Source organism: Carassius auratus, unplaced genomic scaffold, assembly GCF_003368295.1.
Source record: "Carassius auratus strain Wakin unplaced genomic scaffold, ASM336829v1 scaf_tig00214720, whole genome shotgun sequence".
Classification (NCBI taxonomy): Eukaryota; Metazoa; Chordata; class Actinopteri; order Cypriniformes; family Cyprinidae; genus Carassius; species Carassius auratus.
In genome coordinates, this window is record NW_020527781.1 from 140,184 (window position 1) to 154,782 (window position 14,599).

Consider the following 14,599-nt stretch of genomic DNA (forward strand, 5'->3'; position numbering starts at 1 on the left):
TAATATGCAGTTGTAGTAGTTAGTATACACAGCAGTTACATCGTAGCCCCTATAGGATAAACTTAGAATAGTATTTATAACTTTTTTATTTACTGTTTCATTTTTCAGTGCTTCCTGTTATTTGAGTTTGTTTGTTATTGTGGTTTCTTTTTGATTACTATTACTTCCTTTTGTTAGTGTTCATTGACATTTTACAAAAATAGACGTTTGTTGCAAAATGTTTACATAAACTGTTATGTTTGAATGAATTGCATCTTTAAAGTGGGGGTGAAATGCTCGTTTTCACTCAATATCCTGTTAATCTTGAGTACCTATAGAGTAGTACTGCATCCTTCATAACTCCAAAAAGTCTTTAGTTTTATTATATTCATAAGAGAAAGATAGTCTGTACCGATTTTTCTCGGAAAAACACGACCGACTGGAGGCGTGACGTGTGGGCGGAGCTAAAGAATCACATGCGCGAGTAGGCTTTTGCGTTGAGAGCGTTTGGAAACTGACATTACCATGAAGAAAAAACCATCCAAAACAAACCATGGCTAACAGTCAGATTCAGCGTATATTTATGATCCAGAATCAGATCCAGTGGCTGAAATTTAACAAGAGCAGCATCAGCAACGACGTCTCTGTGGTATGTACTGAAACTGTATATATTTTTTCTTAGCGGTTTTGGAAAATGACTAAGTTCCACTTTATGTCATCTTTTTTTTTTTTTTTTTTAAGCTGTACATGTGGAAAGTGCAGTTTGATAACATCGCATATTGTTTACTTGATGTGCCGATAGCTAAGTTAACAACACAGAGATATTTGAAGCCGTTTTACTCACCGCCTGTGGTTCCAAAACACGATCGTGACCCTTTTTCGTTGGACTGCATTATCCTTAAGAAATAAACGATATTCAAATCCGGCGTCAAACTGGGCCTTGTTTGTAAAACACGCATCTTCGAAATGCAGGGAACAAACAAAAACACAACTCCGTCGATGCTCTGTAAAAATAAACTCCATCCACTGGTCCCTTAATGCTGTTTTTTTTTTGGTAATCTGTGCAGGGTTGTCTTGCCCTGGCAACCAAAAACACACCTCTTTTGTGACATTTCGCGACGCTCTCGCTCTGATCAGTGAATGTCTGTTCTCTCAGTGCTGTGCTATACGGGAGCGCGCGCACTTCCGGCAGAAGTGCCCTTAGGACCCATATAAGGAAATTCTGCAACCATTTAACGTCACACAGACCCATACTCGAAAAAAACTTTCCGAAACTTGTGACAAACCGGAAGGAGTATTTTTGGAACAGAAATACTCCTTCAAACATACAACTTAATTTTTTAAACTTTGTCCATGTTTAGCATGGGAATCCAACTCTTTAACGGTGTAAAAAACTCAGTATGCATGAAATAGCATTTCACCCCCTCCCTTTAAAATTATATTGTAAATCAAAAAAGGTTAACAAAATTCTTGCTTGTGTTCTCCTTCTAACATAATGTTCAGGTTTGATTGAAATCATAATGCATAAACATTAATGCAAATAATGCATGAAATCATTATTTATTAAAAAAAAAAATAATTAAAATACAAAAAGTTATCATTAGAATGTATTAATATATATTCAAGTCCACAACTTAATATGAGTAAGCAATTCCTCAAAATTCACAATTCCTATACTGGTAATAAGTGGTTGCACCATGCACTTAAATGTTTTTTGAAAGTGTGATTCCCAAATGAGGGCTGCCCAAGGGTTAAACACATTTGGCTTAATTAAACCAATATTTCTACTTGCCATTCCTATTGTATCATGTTCACAAGGAAGTTTTTCCCCCAAGACCCGTTACTTTCTGCGTTTCCACCGCGGTGTAAAGTACGGGGAAGATTAGGCAAACAGACTGGTGACGTAGGTCTGCGCGTGTTTCTCACTACAAAGTTAGCTGATTTTGGACGTGCATCCTCGGTAGTACAGACTTTGTGCATTTGTGGAGTGTGATGTCCGTGACTATGCATATCCGGTAATTCTGCAAACAGCACCGTACTTGATAACTTCAGTCAGCTCGCCTTGACTACTGCAATTTTCCTCTCTGTATATTTACAATAAAACAAAATAGGATATACCACTGCCTCCTTTCGTTTTCATTTAAACATAATAACAGCTGCAGAAATGTACTTAGTTCAGGGATATGTGTAGGGGATACCAGGGACAGTTGTAACACTTTTTGCAATTTTTAGCAATACATAAAAAAATATTTTTACTGGAATAACCAATTTGTTATATTATAAACTTCAATTTGTCAGCTGCTGAAACAAAGTATTTAAGTGGGTTTATGAAATATGTACAGGTTGCAAAATTGATTTTAATACAGTCTCTCCACTGTTACAACCGTTACAACCGTCCCAGTGTACATGGCTCAGGCTCAGGCTTGGAATGAGAGGAGGACGATGCCATGGCTCTTGCAAAAATCAATCCCCTCCACAGAAAGGTGGGAGGTATGGTTGTCCAGAATTAGCAGCACTTTTGACTCCAGTGAGGACTTGGTGTGAGTCTGGAAGTGCATGAGGACCAAAAAGTCCTCCCCTTGCATCCACCCAGACCCATTTGCTGTGCCGATACAGCCAGGAGGGCCAATGCTGGTAAAGGAAGGGTGGATTTGTTTCTGGGGGAAGATGAACATTGGTGGGATGGAATTCCCCAAGGTGTTCACTACACAGGCAAGTGTAATTGTCCCCCGTTCTGCAGAGGTGGCTGCACCTACTTGCTTGACTCCCTTTCTAGCCACAATTTTTTCAGGATTTTGCACTGTGGTGATTCATTTATTGTTTTTTATTCTGTAATGCTTTTATTTTGTAAGGCTGTGAGCCTCTGGAAGGTTTTTCTGATGGAGATATAGATAATTTCCACCACACCCGTTTCATCCATGTTCCAAATATCCTGTGCAGCAAATCTGTGTTTGTCCAGGACTGAAAACAAGTTGTCAAAAAACTTATTGATGTTTGTCCCATTGAAACTTGTAGCCCGTGAGAGGCTTGTAGCCTGAGGGCTTCTTTTGGAGAGAGTGGGGTGCCTCTTCAAAAATGTTGTGAACCAGTCAGCTCCAGCCATCCCGTTCTCTGCCCAGGTTTCAGGGTACCTGCAACTGTAGGTCTTTGCCAAATCATAGGCAAACTTCCGGACCTAAATTATATAAATTGTTAATTAGTTTAATACATAACAATATATGTAGGCCTACATACCATAGCCTACTCTAGCTTAACACATATCTAGCCTACCTCCTTTGGGCACAATCCATAATACAAATCAGCTGCCTGCATTAGGTAGTCTCTTAAGAGGAGCTCCTGCTCTAGTGTGAAATCCCTTTTTGGAGTCCAGTATCCAACTCTGGAAAGTGTCTTTGATCCCTGGCTCCTCTTCTTGTGGAATCGGTGCAGGGTCACATGGCAAATGCCATATGATTTGGCCACTCCCCTGACTGACTTTCCCATGTCTGATTTCATCGGAAGCCCTTTCCAAGACAGGCAATGGGACTCCCCTGTCTGTCTTCCTCTTTCTGATATTTGGCATGCTGTCTATCACACTGAATATCTTAATATAAAAAAAAAATAATTACCTTAAAATGTGATTTGATGACATTTTACATTTAATTTGCAATGCACATTTTACATTTTACTTTTAATTTGCACATTGAAGGGAAACTACGCAGTTTTTTTAGCTTGATTTTTTTTTTTTAGCTTGATTAGTTTCTAAAATATAAATGAAATTTGGTTGGTGAAACTGGGACAGTTGTAACGGGGCGTTACAACCATCCCAGTACCACCAACCATGTTTTCATCTCATGTGAGCTAGCTTGACTGCTAGTTTGACACTTGTTAGCCATTTCTATTTTTAGCTTACAAAACAGTGATTCTAATATAATACTTGTTTGAATTCATAGACATTTGATCCTATAACAGCATCCAAAAAAGTACATCAGAAAGAAAAGTAATGTTTTTTTTTTTTACCTCAAAAAGAATCTTTTGTAGATAACCCCATCAGGAAGATTCAAATTTGGCTCCCTTTATGGCAAAAATGGAGGGAAACTAACTGAGCATGTGCACAGTGAGTGTCATCACTCTAGGTTGTTTCTGATTGGAGGAATTCAAGGTGTTACAACCGTCCCTTTACAACTGTCCCTGGTCTCCCCTATATATATACAGCCATTACAATGAAACGAAATATATCAATTTACCTTTTTTATTTTCATTTTAACATATAGATAAATTTAATACAGACCAAAGATAAACTGTTAGATTTACCCAAAACTGATTATATTTTATGTTTAACCACTAAAGAGAAATCAGAGCCAGCGGCACATATCAGAAGGTCTAGCCGAGGTGAGGCTGCTTCTCGGCGGATTTTTCCACTGTTTTCTCTTGGCTAATAAAGTATTTATTTGTGAAGCATTTTCTCAAGAAGAGGAAACAGTCCCTCCAATCTCTCCATGCTCAACTCTCTCTCTGGAGTTCAATGTCCTCTCTAAGCAACTCCACCAGCTTCCACTCATGCCCTCACCTGTCCCAGGACACTTGCAATCCTAAGGCATAGAAAATAAACCATGCCTGTTAACAACAACAGCACAACGAATTTCAGCAAAAAATGTGTTCATTTGCTTACTTTCTATAAGTCCTTCCCCAGCAGACTAATTTTCTCCAGAATTGTACTAAAACAAGAAACACATGGTATTACTTATGAAAAATATAAAGACAGGTTTGCAATCTTGACATGAGAAAATATAACAGCAGGACATGCATAGAAATTACTCAAGTGCTAAAGTTTAGTTAAAACATTTGTAGAAATCTCTTGCATGACAGCACTACAAAAACACAATTAAGGGAAAGTCTATTGCCTTATATAGTCGTTGTCTTATTGTTTGTGGGCTTTGTGTAAAAAATACTTTCGCTAGGTATTTGAGTAAATGAAACCACAACACTTGCATTTCTATGTGAACTCTCACCTTCCGTGCTCTTTGAATGTAACAACCGTTGTCATCAGATGTACACTTCCATCTTCCTAGGAAATGAAGGGTGCATTTAAGTTGCTTTTGCAATTCATCAGCCTACTTCACGCCGCGGTGACGCAATCAGCCTTGGAATGCGGTCTTCAGAGTGTGCCATCTGACTTTGGGACAGCTTGCGTCATGGCACTGTGACAATCGCACTTCACATTCTCACTTCGGAGTCCACGCACTTCAGTTTGGGACACAGCAATAGTATAACTCTAATTCACACCTGCTTGAAAGTTTCTAGTATCCTGAAGAGCTTTATTAGATGGAGCAGGTGTATTTGATTAGTGTTGGAGCTTTACTATGCAGCACTGTGGCCATCCAGAATTTGACAGACCAATGTGTTAAAGGGATACTCTACCCAAAAGTGAATATATTGTCACTAATCACTTACCCCCATGTCGTTCCAAAACTGTAAAAGCTTTGTTTGTCTTCAGAACACAATTTAAGATATTTTGGATATAAATCGGGAGGCTTGTGACTGTCCCATAGACTCCCAAGTAAAATACACTGTCAAGGTCCAGAAAAGCATGTTAAGAATAGTCCATCTGCCAACAGTGGTTCAACCGTAACATTATGAAACGACAGGAATACTTTTTGTACACGAAGAAAACAAACTAATGACTTTATTCAACATTTCCCCTCTCCTCTGTCTCTCCACATCACCATAGCGCCATTTTGGACAGTATGATCTGAACGCAAACGGTGTACGCTCTTCTGTGTCAGCCATGCCACAAGGATATGTTTTCTGCATCTATTTGCTTTGATTTGTAAGAAAACAGTCCATTAGTGCAGTGTGGCTGACACAGAAGAGTGTATGCAGTTTGTGTTCAGCTCATATTCTCCAAAATGGTGCTACACTGATGTGGAGAGACACAGACTAGTGGAATTATTGAACAAAGTGTTTATGGGTTTGGAATGACATGATGGTAAGTGATTAATGACCATTTTCATTTTGGGGTGGAATATCTCTTTAAGGCTTCTTTCTTGTGTGAATTTTCATATGGTGGTCAAGGTTCCCTTTTTTAGTGAAACTCTTTCCACACTGTTTACAGGTGTGAGGCTTTTCTCCAGTGTGAATTCTCACATGGGAATCCAGATTTCCTTTTTTAGTGAAATTCTTTCCACATTGTTGGCAGTTGTAAGGCTTTTCCCCCGTGTGAATTCGCATATGGGCGTCAAGATTTCCTTTTGTAGTGAAACTCTTTTCACATTGTTTGCAGGTGTAAGGCTTTTCCCCCGTGTGAATTCTCATATGAATGTCAAGATTTCCTTTTGTAGTGAAACTCTTACTACATTGTTGGCAGGTGTAAGGCTTTTCTCCAGTGTGAATTCTCATATGGGCATCTAGGTTTCCTTTTGTAGTGAAACTCTTTCCACATTGTTGACAGGTGAAATGACTTTGTACTCCTGTCTTTTGAGCTCTTTTTTGTGAATAAGTCTTTTTAGTCTGTGAGCAATTAAACAAATGTTCTCCAGTGAAATTGTGAGGTATCTTACAATTATCTTCCATTTCATTCAGTTGCTGATGCTCCTCTTTCAGTGGTATCAGATCTAAAGCGATAGGAGTTAATGTGTCATTTGAATGGCTCAATGCAACAAACATCAATAGATTTAGACATGTATAGAATAAAAACCAACATGTATGCTCAGTATCCACTAAGATACTGAAATAAGTGTTGCCTGTAATCCTCTTCTCTATACAGTTACATTTTTCCTTCCTTTAGGAAATATATACAATATTTTTCTAGCTGGCAGTTATCAAACCCCTTATGGAAAAGCAGGAGAACTAGTTAATTATATACGCATCTCAGATTTAAGGTGTAAAATATTGTCCTTAGTTATTTTCAGAGAAGCTGTATTTATGAAAAATTTAAATCAGGATTTATGCCCCATCGTTGTACAGAAACTGTTTATTAATGTTACAATTATATATTCTTGACTTTTCAAATTAACTTGAATTCTATTACATTTTCTGACAATATAGATCAAGACATTCTAGCTTGAGAATTATTTTGGCATTTATGGACAAGCATAAGCATGGTTTATGTTTCATGTCTCCACATTTACACAATGTAAAGGGGTAGCAGTCAGATACATCATCATATACAAGCATGGAGACCCACCAGGCTCAGTAATAGGTCCTCTGTTATTTATACTTATATTTTCCTGTCACAGAGAACAAACTGTTACTATATACAGTCATGTGAAAAAGTTATTTCCTATTGCATTCCATGGTTTTCTGTATAAGGGCATAGTAAAAAAATACTTTTTTTTTACAAAAAATAATGCCAAAATGGAAACTCAATGAGTGACGAATTTAAGATACCCTTATAGATACTAAAAATAGGAATTTAGAGTGTCCGTCAGACAGTGCTAATCAAATGCCTTTGATTAACTGATCATGAGCAAGCGTGAGCACCTCTATAAAAGGCAGAGGTTTTTACAGTTTGGTAGGCTGGAGCCTTTAGATATGTAACACCCCAATGCCAAAGAGAGAAGACACCAGCAATGATCTTAGAGAAGCGATTTTTGCTGCCATCAATCTGGGAAGAGTAATACAACCATTAGCAAACAAATTGAATCCATTGAAATCCATCATTCCACAGTGATGAAAATAATTAACGTGGAAGACATTCAAAACAGACCCCAATCCTCCCAGGAATGGATGTTTGAAGAAATTAAACTCTAGATCAAACTCAAGATGTTATGCTCAGAGAAACATCAGACAACCCAAGAACTACACGTCAGACACTACAGGCCTCAGTTAACATTTTAACTGAGGCCTGTAGTGAGGCCGCCATCTTGTAGCAGAACTTCACTTGCGTTAGCGTCCCATTGACCTCCTATTCATTTTGGCGTCACTTTGTCAGCAAATAACTTTACATCTGAGGCTTTTAAAGACTCCATTTGTCCATTATTTATTTCTAAAAATACATGACAATTTATAAAGGGCTCCGTTACCTTCTATGTTACATTATGGTCCCGTAGAAACAGTTTTTTTAAAAATAGGCTAACGATTGCTTCATAACCAATCGACTCTCTGTCGCACAGTAAAGAAATTACCATACAGACAGGAGGAGAAGCTCGCAGGCAATTAACTTAATATGGTGTACTGGCGTTACATTTTAAAATACTATACAAAAAAATTTAGCAGAATACCTACTCCTGCTCACTCACGCCAAAGAACTCCCCGCTCAAGCTCGCCGTCTCTGCAAGATTTAACGACGTTGCTGACTCCATCAAGCTTAGTTTGAGTCTGCTCGTCAGAAACGGAAGTGCTAAAAATAGCTAAAAATGGGCTTCACTTGTCTCAATTGGGTTCCAATGGGGTCGCTGTGTCCATTTCTTTTACTGTCTATGTGTACAGTCAATTGTTTCTGAATGCATTATAAATGTTACAAATGTATTATTATAACATTACAAAGACTATGTGAACTGTGTAGTACTGAATAGTTGAGTTAGACCGTTAAACTGTTTTACTCCAATTCTGTTTAACACCAATTCAGCTATTAGCCCCGCCCGGCCCGACAGTGGAAACACGGCTAATCTTTCACATACACTTCAATAATGTAGGCTTATTTTAAAATAGACTAATATGCATTTAGTGCAATTTGTTTTTGTATAAACTAAATTAGTTTTTTCCTTGAACATTAAATAAAAAAATAAAATAAAAAAAAAGTAAAAATGTTATATTATAATAAAAATAAAAAAAAACACTAAACTGTACAGCTACTAGATGTCTGCATAGCCTTTTATATAAATACACAGCGGCCTTTTATTGAGCCCAGCCTAAGGCACACCTGTGTAATCAGCATCTTGTTATTCCACACCGGTTAAGTGGATGGATTATCTTGGCAAAGGAGAAGTGCTCACTAAGGGGGCTTTTACACTGGGCTCGTTTGCTGCGGTCCGAGCCAGAGCACGATTGTTCCAGACGCTGCCCAAAGCGTATGTCTGCTTTCACAGTCAATAGTTGTATCAAACCCAGGTGCGTTTGCAGTCACCTTACGTCATTGCAAATTAGGGGCATTAACGATCGGCCAATCGTGATCTGAGCAGCCCTATCGCAAATCCACACAGAAAATGCATGGAGAACACAACGCGACTAATTATAGTTGTAATTTTTTTGTTATTTGGAGCTATTATGCACAGCAAAGTGAACGACAACTGCGTTTATGTTCATTGCATGGTGTAATTCAGCACATATCCAGGGGACACCATGTTTCTGGAGCTCGAATAAGATATCGACAGTGTTACACATGCACGGGATACTTTCATTCCTGAACAAGTGTGCACCTGAGTCAGTGTTGCTTTCACATTCATGAGAACCGCTGCACAGTTCGGGAGCAACCAAACTCATACCACCTTCTCCAGGTAGTCTTGAGTTCGGTACCCCAGTGTGCACCAGGGTCCGATGACAGCGTTTCACATTTGTGATTTTTCATGCAAACCTTGCCCCTATGAAACTGCCAGTGTGAAAGCCCCTTAAAGCCCTATTTGGATGGTAATTGTTTCCCAAGTGATTTTCACCATTTACAGCGGTAGTCTTTAATTTAATTGCTGTTCGTATCTAGGATGTCTTTGTTTGGCTCACCACGCCCGTAAAAATCCCCGGCCAAATTACCTATGGTTTTTGACAAACACCAAGGTTGTGTGGTAATTCAATTGCTGTCCGAATCCACATCTCTGAGTTTACAAGAAATAGATTCAAAATTAAGTGTAACTGTGGTACTTTGGTGTAATTTGCATACATATTTACTTCTGAAATGCTGAAAGTATTTAAAAGAACAACACTTCATAACTGCATTGAAATGGGTATTTTTTTTTTACATCAGCAGCAGATAGTATGCAATGCAGTTTTAAAGTTCGTATTATAAATGGTTGTATAGTCTACATAACTTTATTGCGTATAATTACCTACAATTATAGCGCGTCTTTTTAAACATGAGATTTAAATAATTGGGGGAATTGGTGATCCTCTGCCCATTTAGACTTCTGGGAGAAACTGCCACTCTGAGAGGCTCTTTTTATACCCAATCATGTTGCCAATTGACCTAATAAGTTGCAAATTGGTCCTCCAGCTGTTCCTTATGTGTGTATTTAACTTTTCCGGCCTCTTATTGCTACCTTTCCCAACTTTTTTGGAATGTGTAGCTCTCATGAAATCCGAAATGAGCCAATATTTGGCATGGATTTCAAAGTGTCTCACTTTCAACATTTGATGTGTTTTCTACATTCTATTGTGAATAAAATATAAGTTTATAAGATTTGTAAATTATTCCATTCCTCTTTTACTCACAATTTGTACAGTGTCCCAACTTTTTTGGAATCGGGTTTGTGTGTGTGTGTTGGGCTATAATATCTAGATGGTGAAACAAGACATGATTTGTAATAGTTTTTACTAGCTTTAATTTTAAAGTCAAAATTAAAAAGTACTTTAATATTGCTTTATTTTATTTACATACGTTACTTAGGGGAATCTAAAAGTAATCAATTGCATTACTTTCATACTGTGTTACTTGGGTTACATAACTGAATATTTTTTTTAATGAAGCAATTTGTAACTTATGTAATACATTTTAAAAGAAACCCTTCCAACCCAGCTTATTGTGATTTATTGTATGGTAGGTGTCCTTCAATGTACCGTCCATTAACTGAAAATATTGGTATACTGTTTTTTATACTGTTATTGAATACTGTTCATTTGGTCCGAAGCAAGGGCAAACAATTATACATTGTAGCATTTTTCAACTTTTTTGGTTCCTTTTCACACCACACTGATTGCTTTGGTCCGAACCAGTTGAAACGAACCAATATGCAGTCACATGACAACATCCACATCACTCATTGGCCATGACGCATTTCCTAAACTGCTTTTGGATTGGTCAGAATTTACGTGTGGGAATATTCCAACATAAGAGGGAAAGCCAGCGAACAACACGGAGACAATACAACTATGGAGAGACGACTGCTCAGGCTAGTTTTTTCCCTGGCCATAATCTAGTACATTGTTTGTATACACCACGATATACAAACAATACAATTCTATAATGAAGCGTGGATGCGGCTTGAAAACAATGTTCTAATGCACTGCAAACGGCGAACGGGCATCATTCGTAACTTCAAGCAGAGGCGTGCATTAATTTTTCTTAACTCTGATATGCTCATGGTCATCTGACCAAATTTCTGAGGCTCCGCACCTCCTCACTACTCCAAGTTTGTCCACGAGCTGCCATGCTTAAGTGCACACTGTCAACAAACACTTCCTCATCCCATAATGCACAGCGCAGCTGACTATGGCAGCTAGTTTAGTCCAAAAATGATCAGTACTTTTTGCAGTTGGATCTGTTCGAGGTCGGATCACATTCTCACCACAAACGAACTGCTCCAGAGTTCTTTTGAAAGCGTACTGAGACCCTCTTCAAGCAGGTCTCGGTACGCTTGTTTGGTCCGCTTTTAGTCCGCACCCGAGTGCGATTGCTGCTTTCACACCTGCCCAAACAAACCGCACCAAATGGGGAAACAAACTCTGGTACGATTCAACCGAAGTAAATGAGGCAGGTGTGAAAGCACCCTAATTGATTTTTGGAACTTAAGGCTCAATAGTAAAATAAATAAATAAATAAATAAAAGAGAATCAATAAAAATTGAGATATCTATATTTTTACACATCTCCATTCTTTCGGCAAACCCAGTTCTCCAGACTGCAGCTTGAGCTACCCCTACCTACACTTGTCATATCTTGTAGTGGATCAACCACCTGCACTTAAGAGATTTAAAGCCAGATTCAGGTGGTAATTGTTTCTCATAAATGAAAATAATTTTATTCAGAAAAGTATTAAATTATATAAAATGTATTTTCAAAAATACTTGTTCAAAATGTATTCTTAATATTCCAAGAATATTGTATAATATAAAATTTTTATATTATTAGATTTTTTTAAAGCATATTTTTGAAAACAGGAAAATAGATGTCCTATAGTTTAGTTAATTAAATGTGATATAGTCATGTATATAGCTGTCTATAATACACATTTTTAAATTGTGTTGCAGACCTGCTGCTGCCATAATGAAGACCCATTTCAAATGTTCACATGCTTTTATTCTCTTTCTGCTCCCAGTCGCTGTGGTGGAACAGAAGTGGCCTATTGTTCTTTTTAAATACTTTCCCCTTTTTTACGGGCCACATTCTGGATTTGGAAAGCAATTAAAGGGACAATAAGTAACTTTTTAGGTATTTTATTATCTAAAATCAATATTTTTATTCATAAATATGCCCTCAATGGTGTACAAATACCTATGCCAATGTTTAAACTAATCCTTGTAAATGAAGAATTTATTATCTTTATATACATGGGGCGGGTAGGTTGACGGAGGCTTCCATGTAGTTCCGCCATCTTGCAAAACTATAATAGCAGAGAGGGACAAAAAGTACTAAGCCAACGCGTTTCCTCAGCGCGTTTTCGGTCAGAGCCAGAAACGCAGGTGCAGAGCAGTGAGAGGCGCTTGAAACTGCACCGGCAAGTTTAAAAGTCTGGATTGCATTCTTATTATGGACCATACATATGCCGCGCCACAGGAGAAGAAAACATCGTCGCCAAAACAGTCAAAAATAGAACGTAAAAGGAAACGTGACCGTAGATTACAGAAAACAAGAGTTAATGTAGGGGAAGCTTTTTCTAGGTGGAAAGAGCTAATGCTTGATAAAGATTTCAAAAGAGACGCTGAAGTGGCCAGTTTTCTTCTCGACAGGTAAGTCAGTGTTACAGTCTATATTATAATATTTTTTTTATATCTAACAATGCATATAATTCAGAAAATATAATGAATAAATTAGACATAACTACTAATTACAATATTTCATGTTTTCCACAGTCAGTAATTCATACTGTAACATTCGTTTGTTAGTTGTCATGTTGCAGTTTGTTTGAAATAACACACCTGTTCACCTGAAGGAAAACTCGACGGAGTGCTATTAGAATACATCCTGTCAAAGCTTTTTGGTACATATCTCCTGCCGTAGATGCAACGCGCATTTGAAAAAGCGAGGCGCTGGAGAGCAAAATTAATTTGAATGCAAAATACAATTTCACCACTAGATGGGAGTAATTCCTACTCAGTGTCCCTTTAAATCAGAGACTAGGCCCTGTAAATGCTGAAAATCACTTACGTTCCCATTAGAAACAATTACTTCTTAATTATAATGTTAGTAAGAGTTCTACATCTAAACTGTCACAAGTCCATTTGAATAAAAGAAAAAGAAATCAATAAATGAAACCTAAATCTCTTCAAAAAAGAAAGGAGAGAAAGATGCAGGAGGACAGAAACAGTTGGAAAATGAAAACTAACCTGTTTTCAACTCAGTATCTTCATGTTTGACTCTGAATGTTTCTTTGATCTTCATGTCTTCATTATCCTCTTTGATAAACACCATGTTTGTTTGTTGCCCAGTATCTTGATGTTGAACTCTGAATGTTTCTTCAGTTTTCATATCTTCACTCTCTTCTTTAATAAATTTCATCTCAGTTTGTTGCCCAATATCTCGATATTTAACTCCATATTCTTCACCAGTTTTCATGTCTTTTCTCTCCTTTTTAATAAACACCATCTTTATAATATTGTGTCACATGGATCTCAATTGATTCCCCAGGAGTTTGTTCTGTGTGTGTGTTTGGATGCTGTTTAAGATAAGAATAATTATCAGAGAAAAAAATAAATGTGAACTAAATCTCTGGGTGTCTCAATCAGTTCCCTTGTGCAGAAGTCAGCACACTTGTAAGGGAGTCAGTCATAGTGACGGTTAACTGCCTCAAATGGCCTGATTAGCCAAAAACAAAACCATTTTAACAACAAATAATAATTTAGCAAATAAATCGAAGAATACAGATTACACAGCTGGCTCTTCATGTTTAATTTCAATTAGTGTTATCTATTACTACATTACATAAAAAATTACACTTTACACACAAACACAAAAAACTTTTTGTTTAAAGTTAATTAACTGTCTGTTGTTGTCGTTTTGAGCAGCAGTTTCGGGGAAAAAAAACTCCTATGACTGAATGAAGTCTTGTTTATAATAGTCTGCTTCACAGAGAGTGAAATGAGACACCCTTTCTGTCACTCGTGTTGATACACTTTCCTCACACAAATAACGTTCATGTTAGATAAAGAATTCCAATGTAGCATTTAATAATAATGAATTAACTTTAAAACACTTTGGAAAACAACAATGTATAATTAACACGTTGTGTCAATTTAAACCTTAAATGATTAAGACCACAAACCTTCCCTGCTGAAACACAAACACAGGAGCGCTACGCAGCAATATGGCGTCACATCACCAGATCAAAATAAAAGTCCTGTTCTTTTTTCTTTTTTTTAACGGCAGTAGGCATTCATGTTATTGGTGCATTACCGCCCCCTTCTGTTCCGGAGTGTGGATCATAGGGGTTGAGAGGGACAAGTGAGAAGAAAAAACATTTTCCAATACTAAACAAAAACCTATTAAATAATTAAATATTTGATTTTTAGCCCAGTAGCTATCCCTTATTTTATTTTTCCTTTATCACATATTATTT

The 14,599-nt window shown here is 37.4% G+C and overlaps 1 protein-coding gene and 1 long non-coding RNA gene across 2 annotated transcripts; both read right to left on the bottom strand.

The window, feature by feature from the left end:
* Positions 1-4,277: 4,277 nt before the first annotated feature.
* LOC113092846 (uncharacterized) lies at positions 4,278-5,468 on the bottom strand. The gene is made up of 3 exons (XR_003287631.1): positions 4,971-5,468; positions 4,631-4,676; positions 4,278-4,550 (listed from the first exon to the last, which is right to left on the bottom strand). It is a non-coding gene; the product is annotated as an uncharacterized LOC113092846 (long non-coding RNA).
* Positions 5,469-5,704: 236 nt separating this feature from the next.
* Positions 5,705-14,377, bottom strand: LOC113092845 (gastrula zinc finger protein XlCGF7.1-like). The gene is made up of 3 exons (XM_026258609.1): positions 14,306-14,377; positions 13,371-13,699; positions 5,705-6,572 (listed from the first exon to the last, which is right to left on the bottom strand). The coding sequence occupies exons 2-3, from the start codon at positions 13,627-13,629 to the stop codon at positions 5,992-5,994; spliced, it is 840 nt and encodes a 279-aa protein (XP_026114394.1). The 5' UTR covers positions 13,630-13,699; positions 14,306-14,377; the 3' UTR covers positions 5,705-5,991.
* Between the last annotated feature and the right edge of the window lie 222 nt (positions 14,378-14,599).

Coding starts and splice junctions, on each gene's coding strand:
- LOC113092845 (XM_026258609.1), bottom strand. CDS start 13,629: ATGGTGTTTATTAAAAAGGAGAGAAAAGACATGAAAACTGGTGAAGAA. Junction 6,573..13,370: donor AGATACTGAGTTGAAAACAG/GTTAGTTTTCAT, acceptor CTATCGCTTTAG/ATCTGATACCACTGAAAGAG.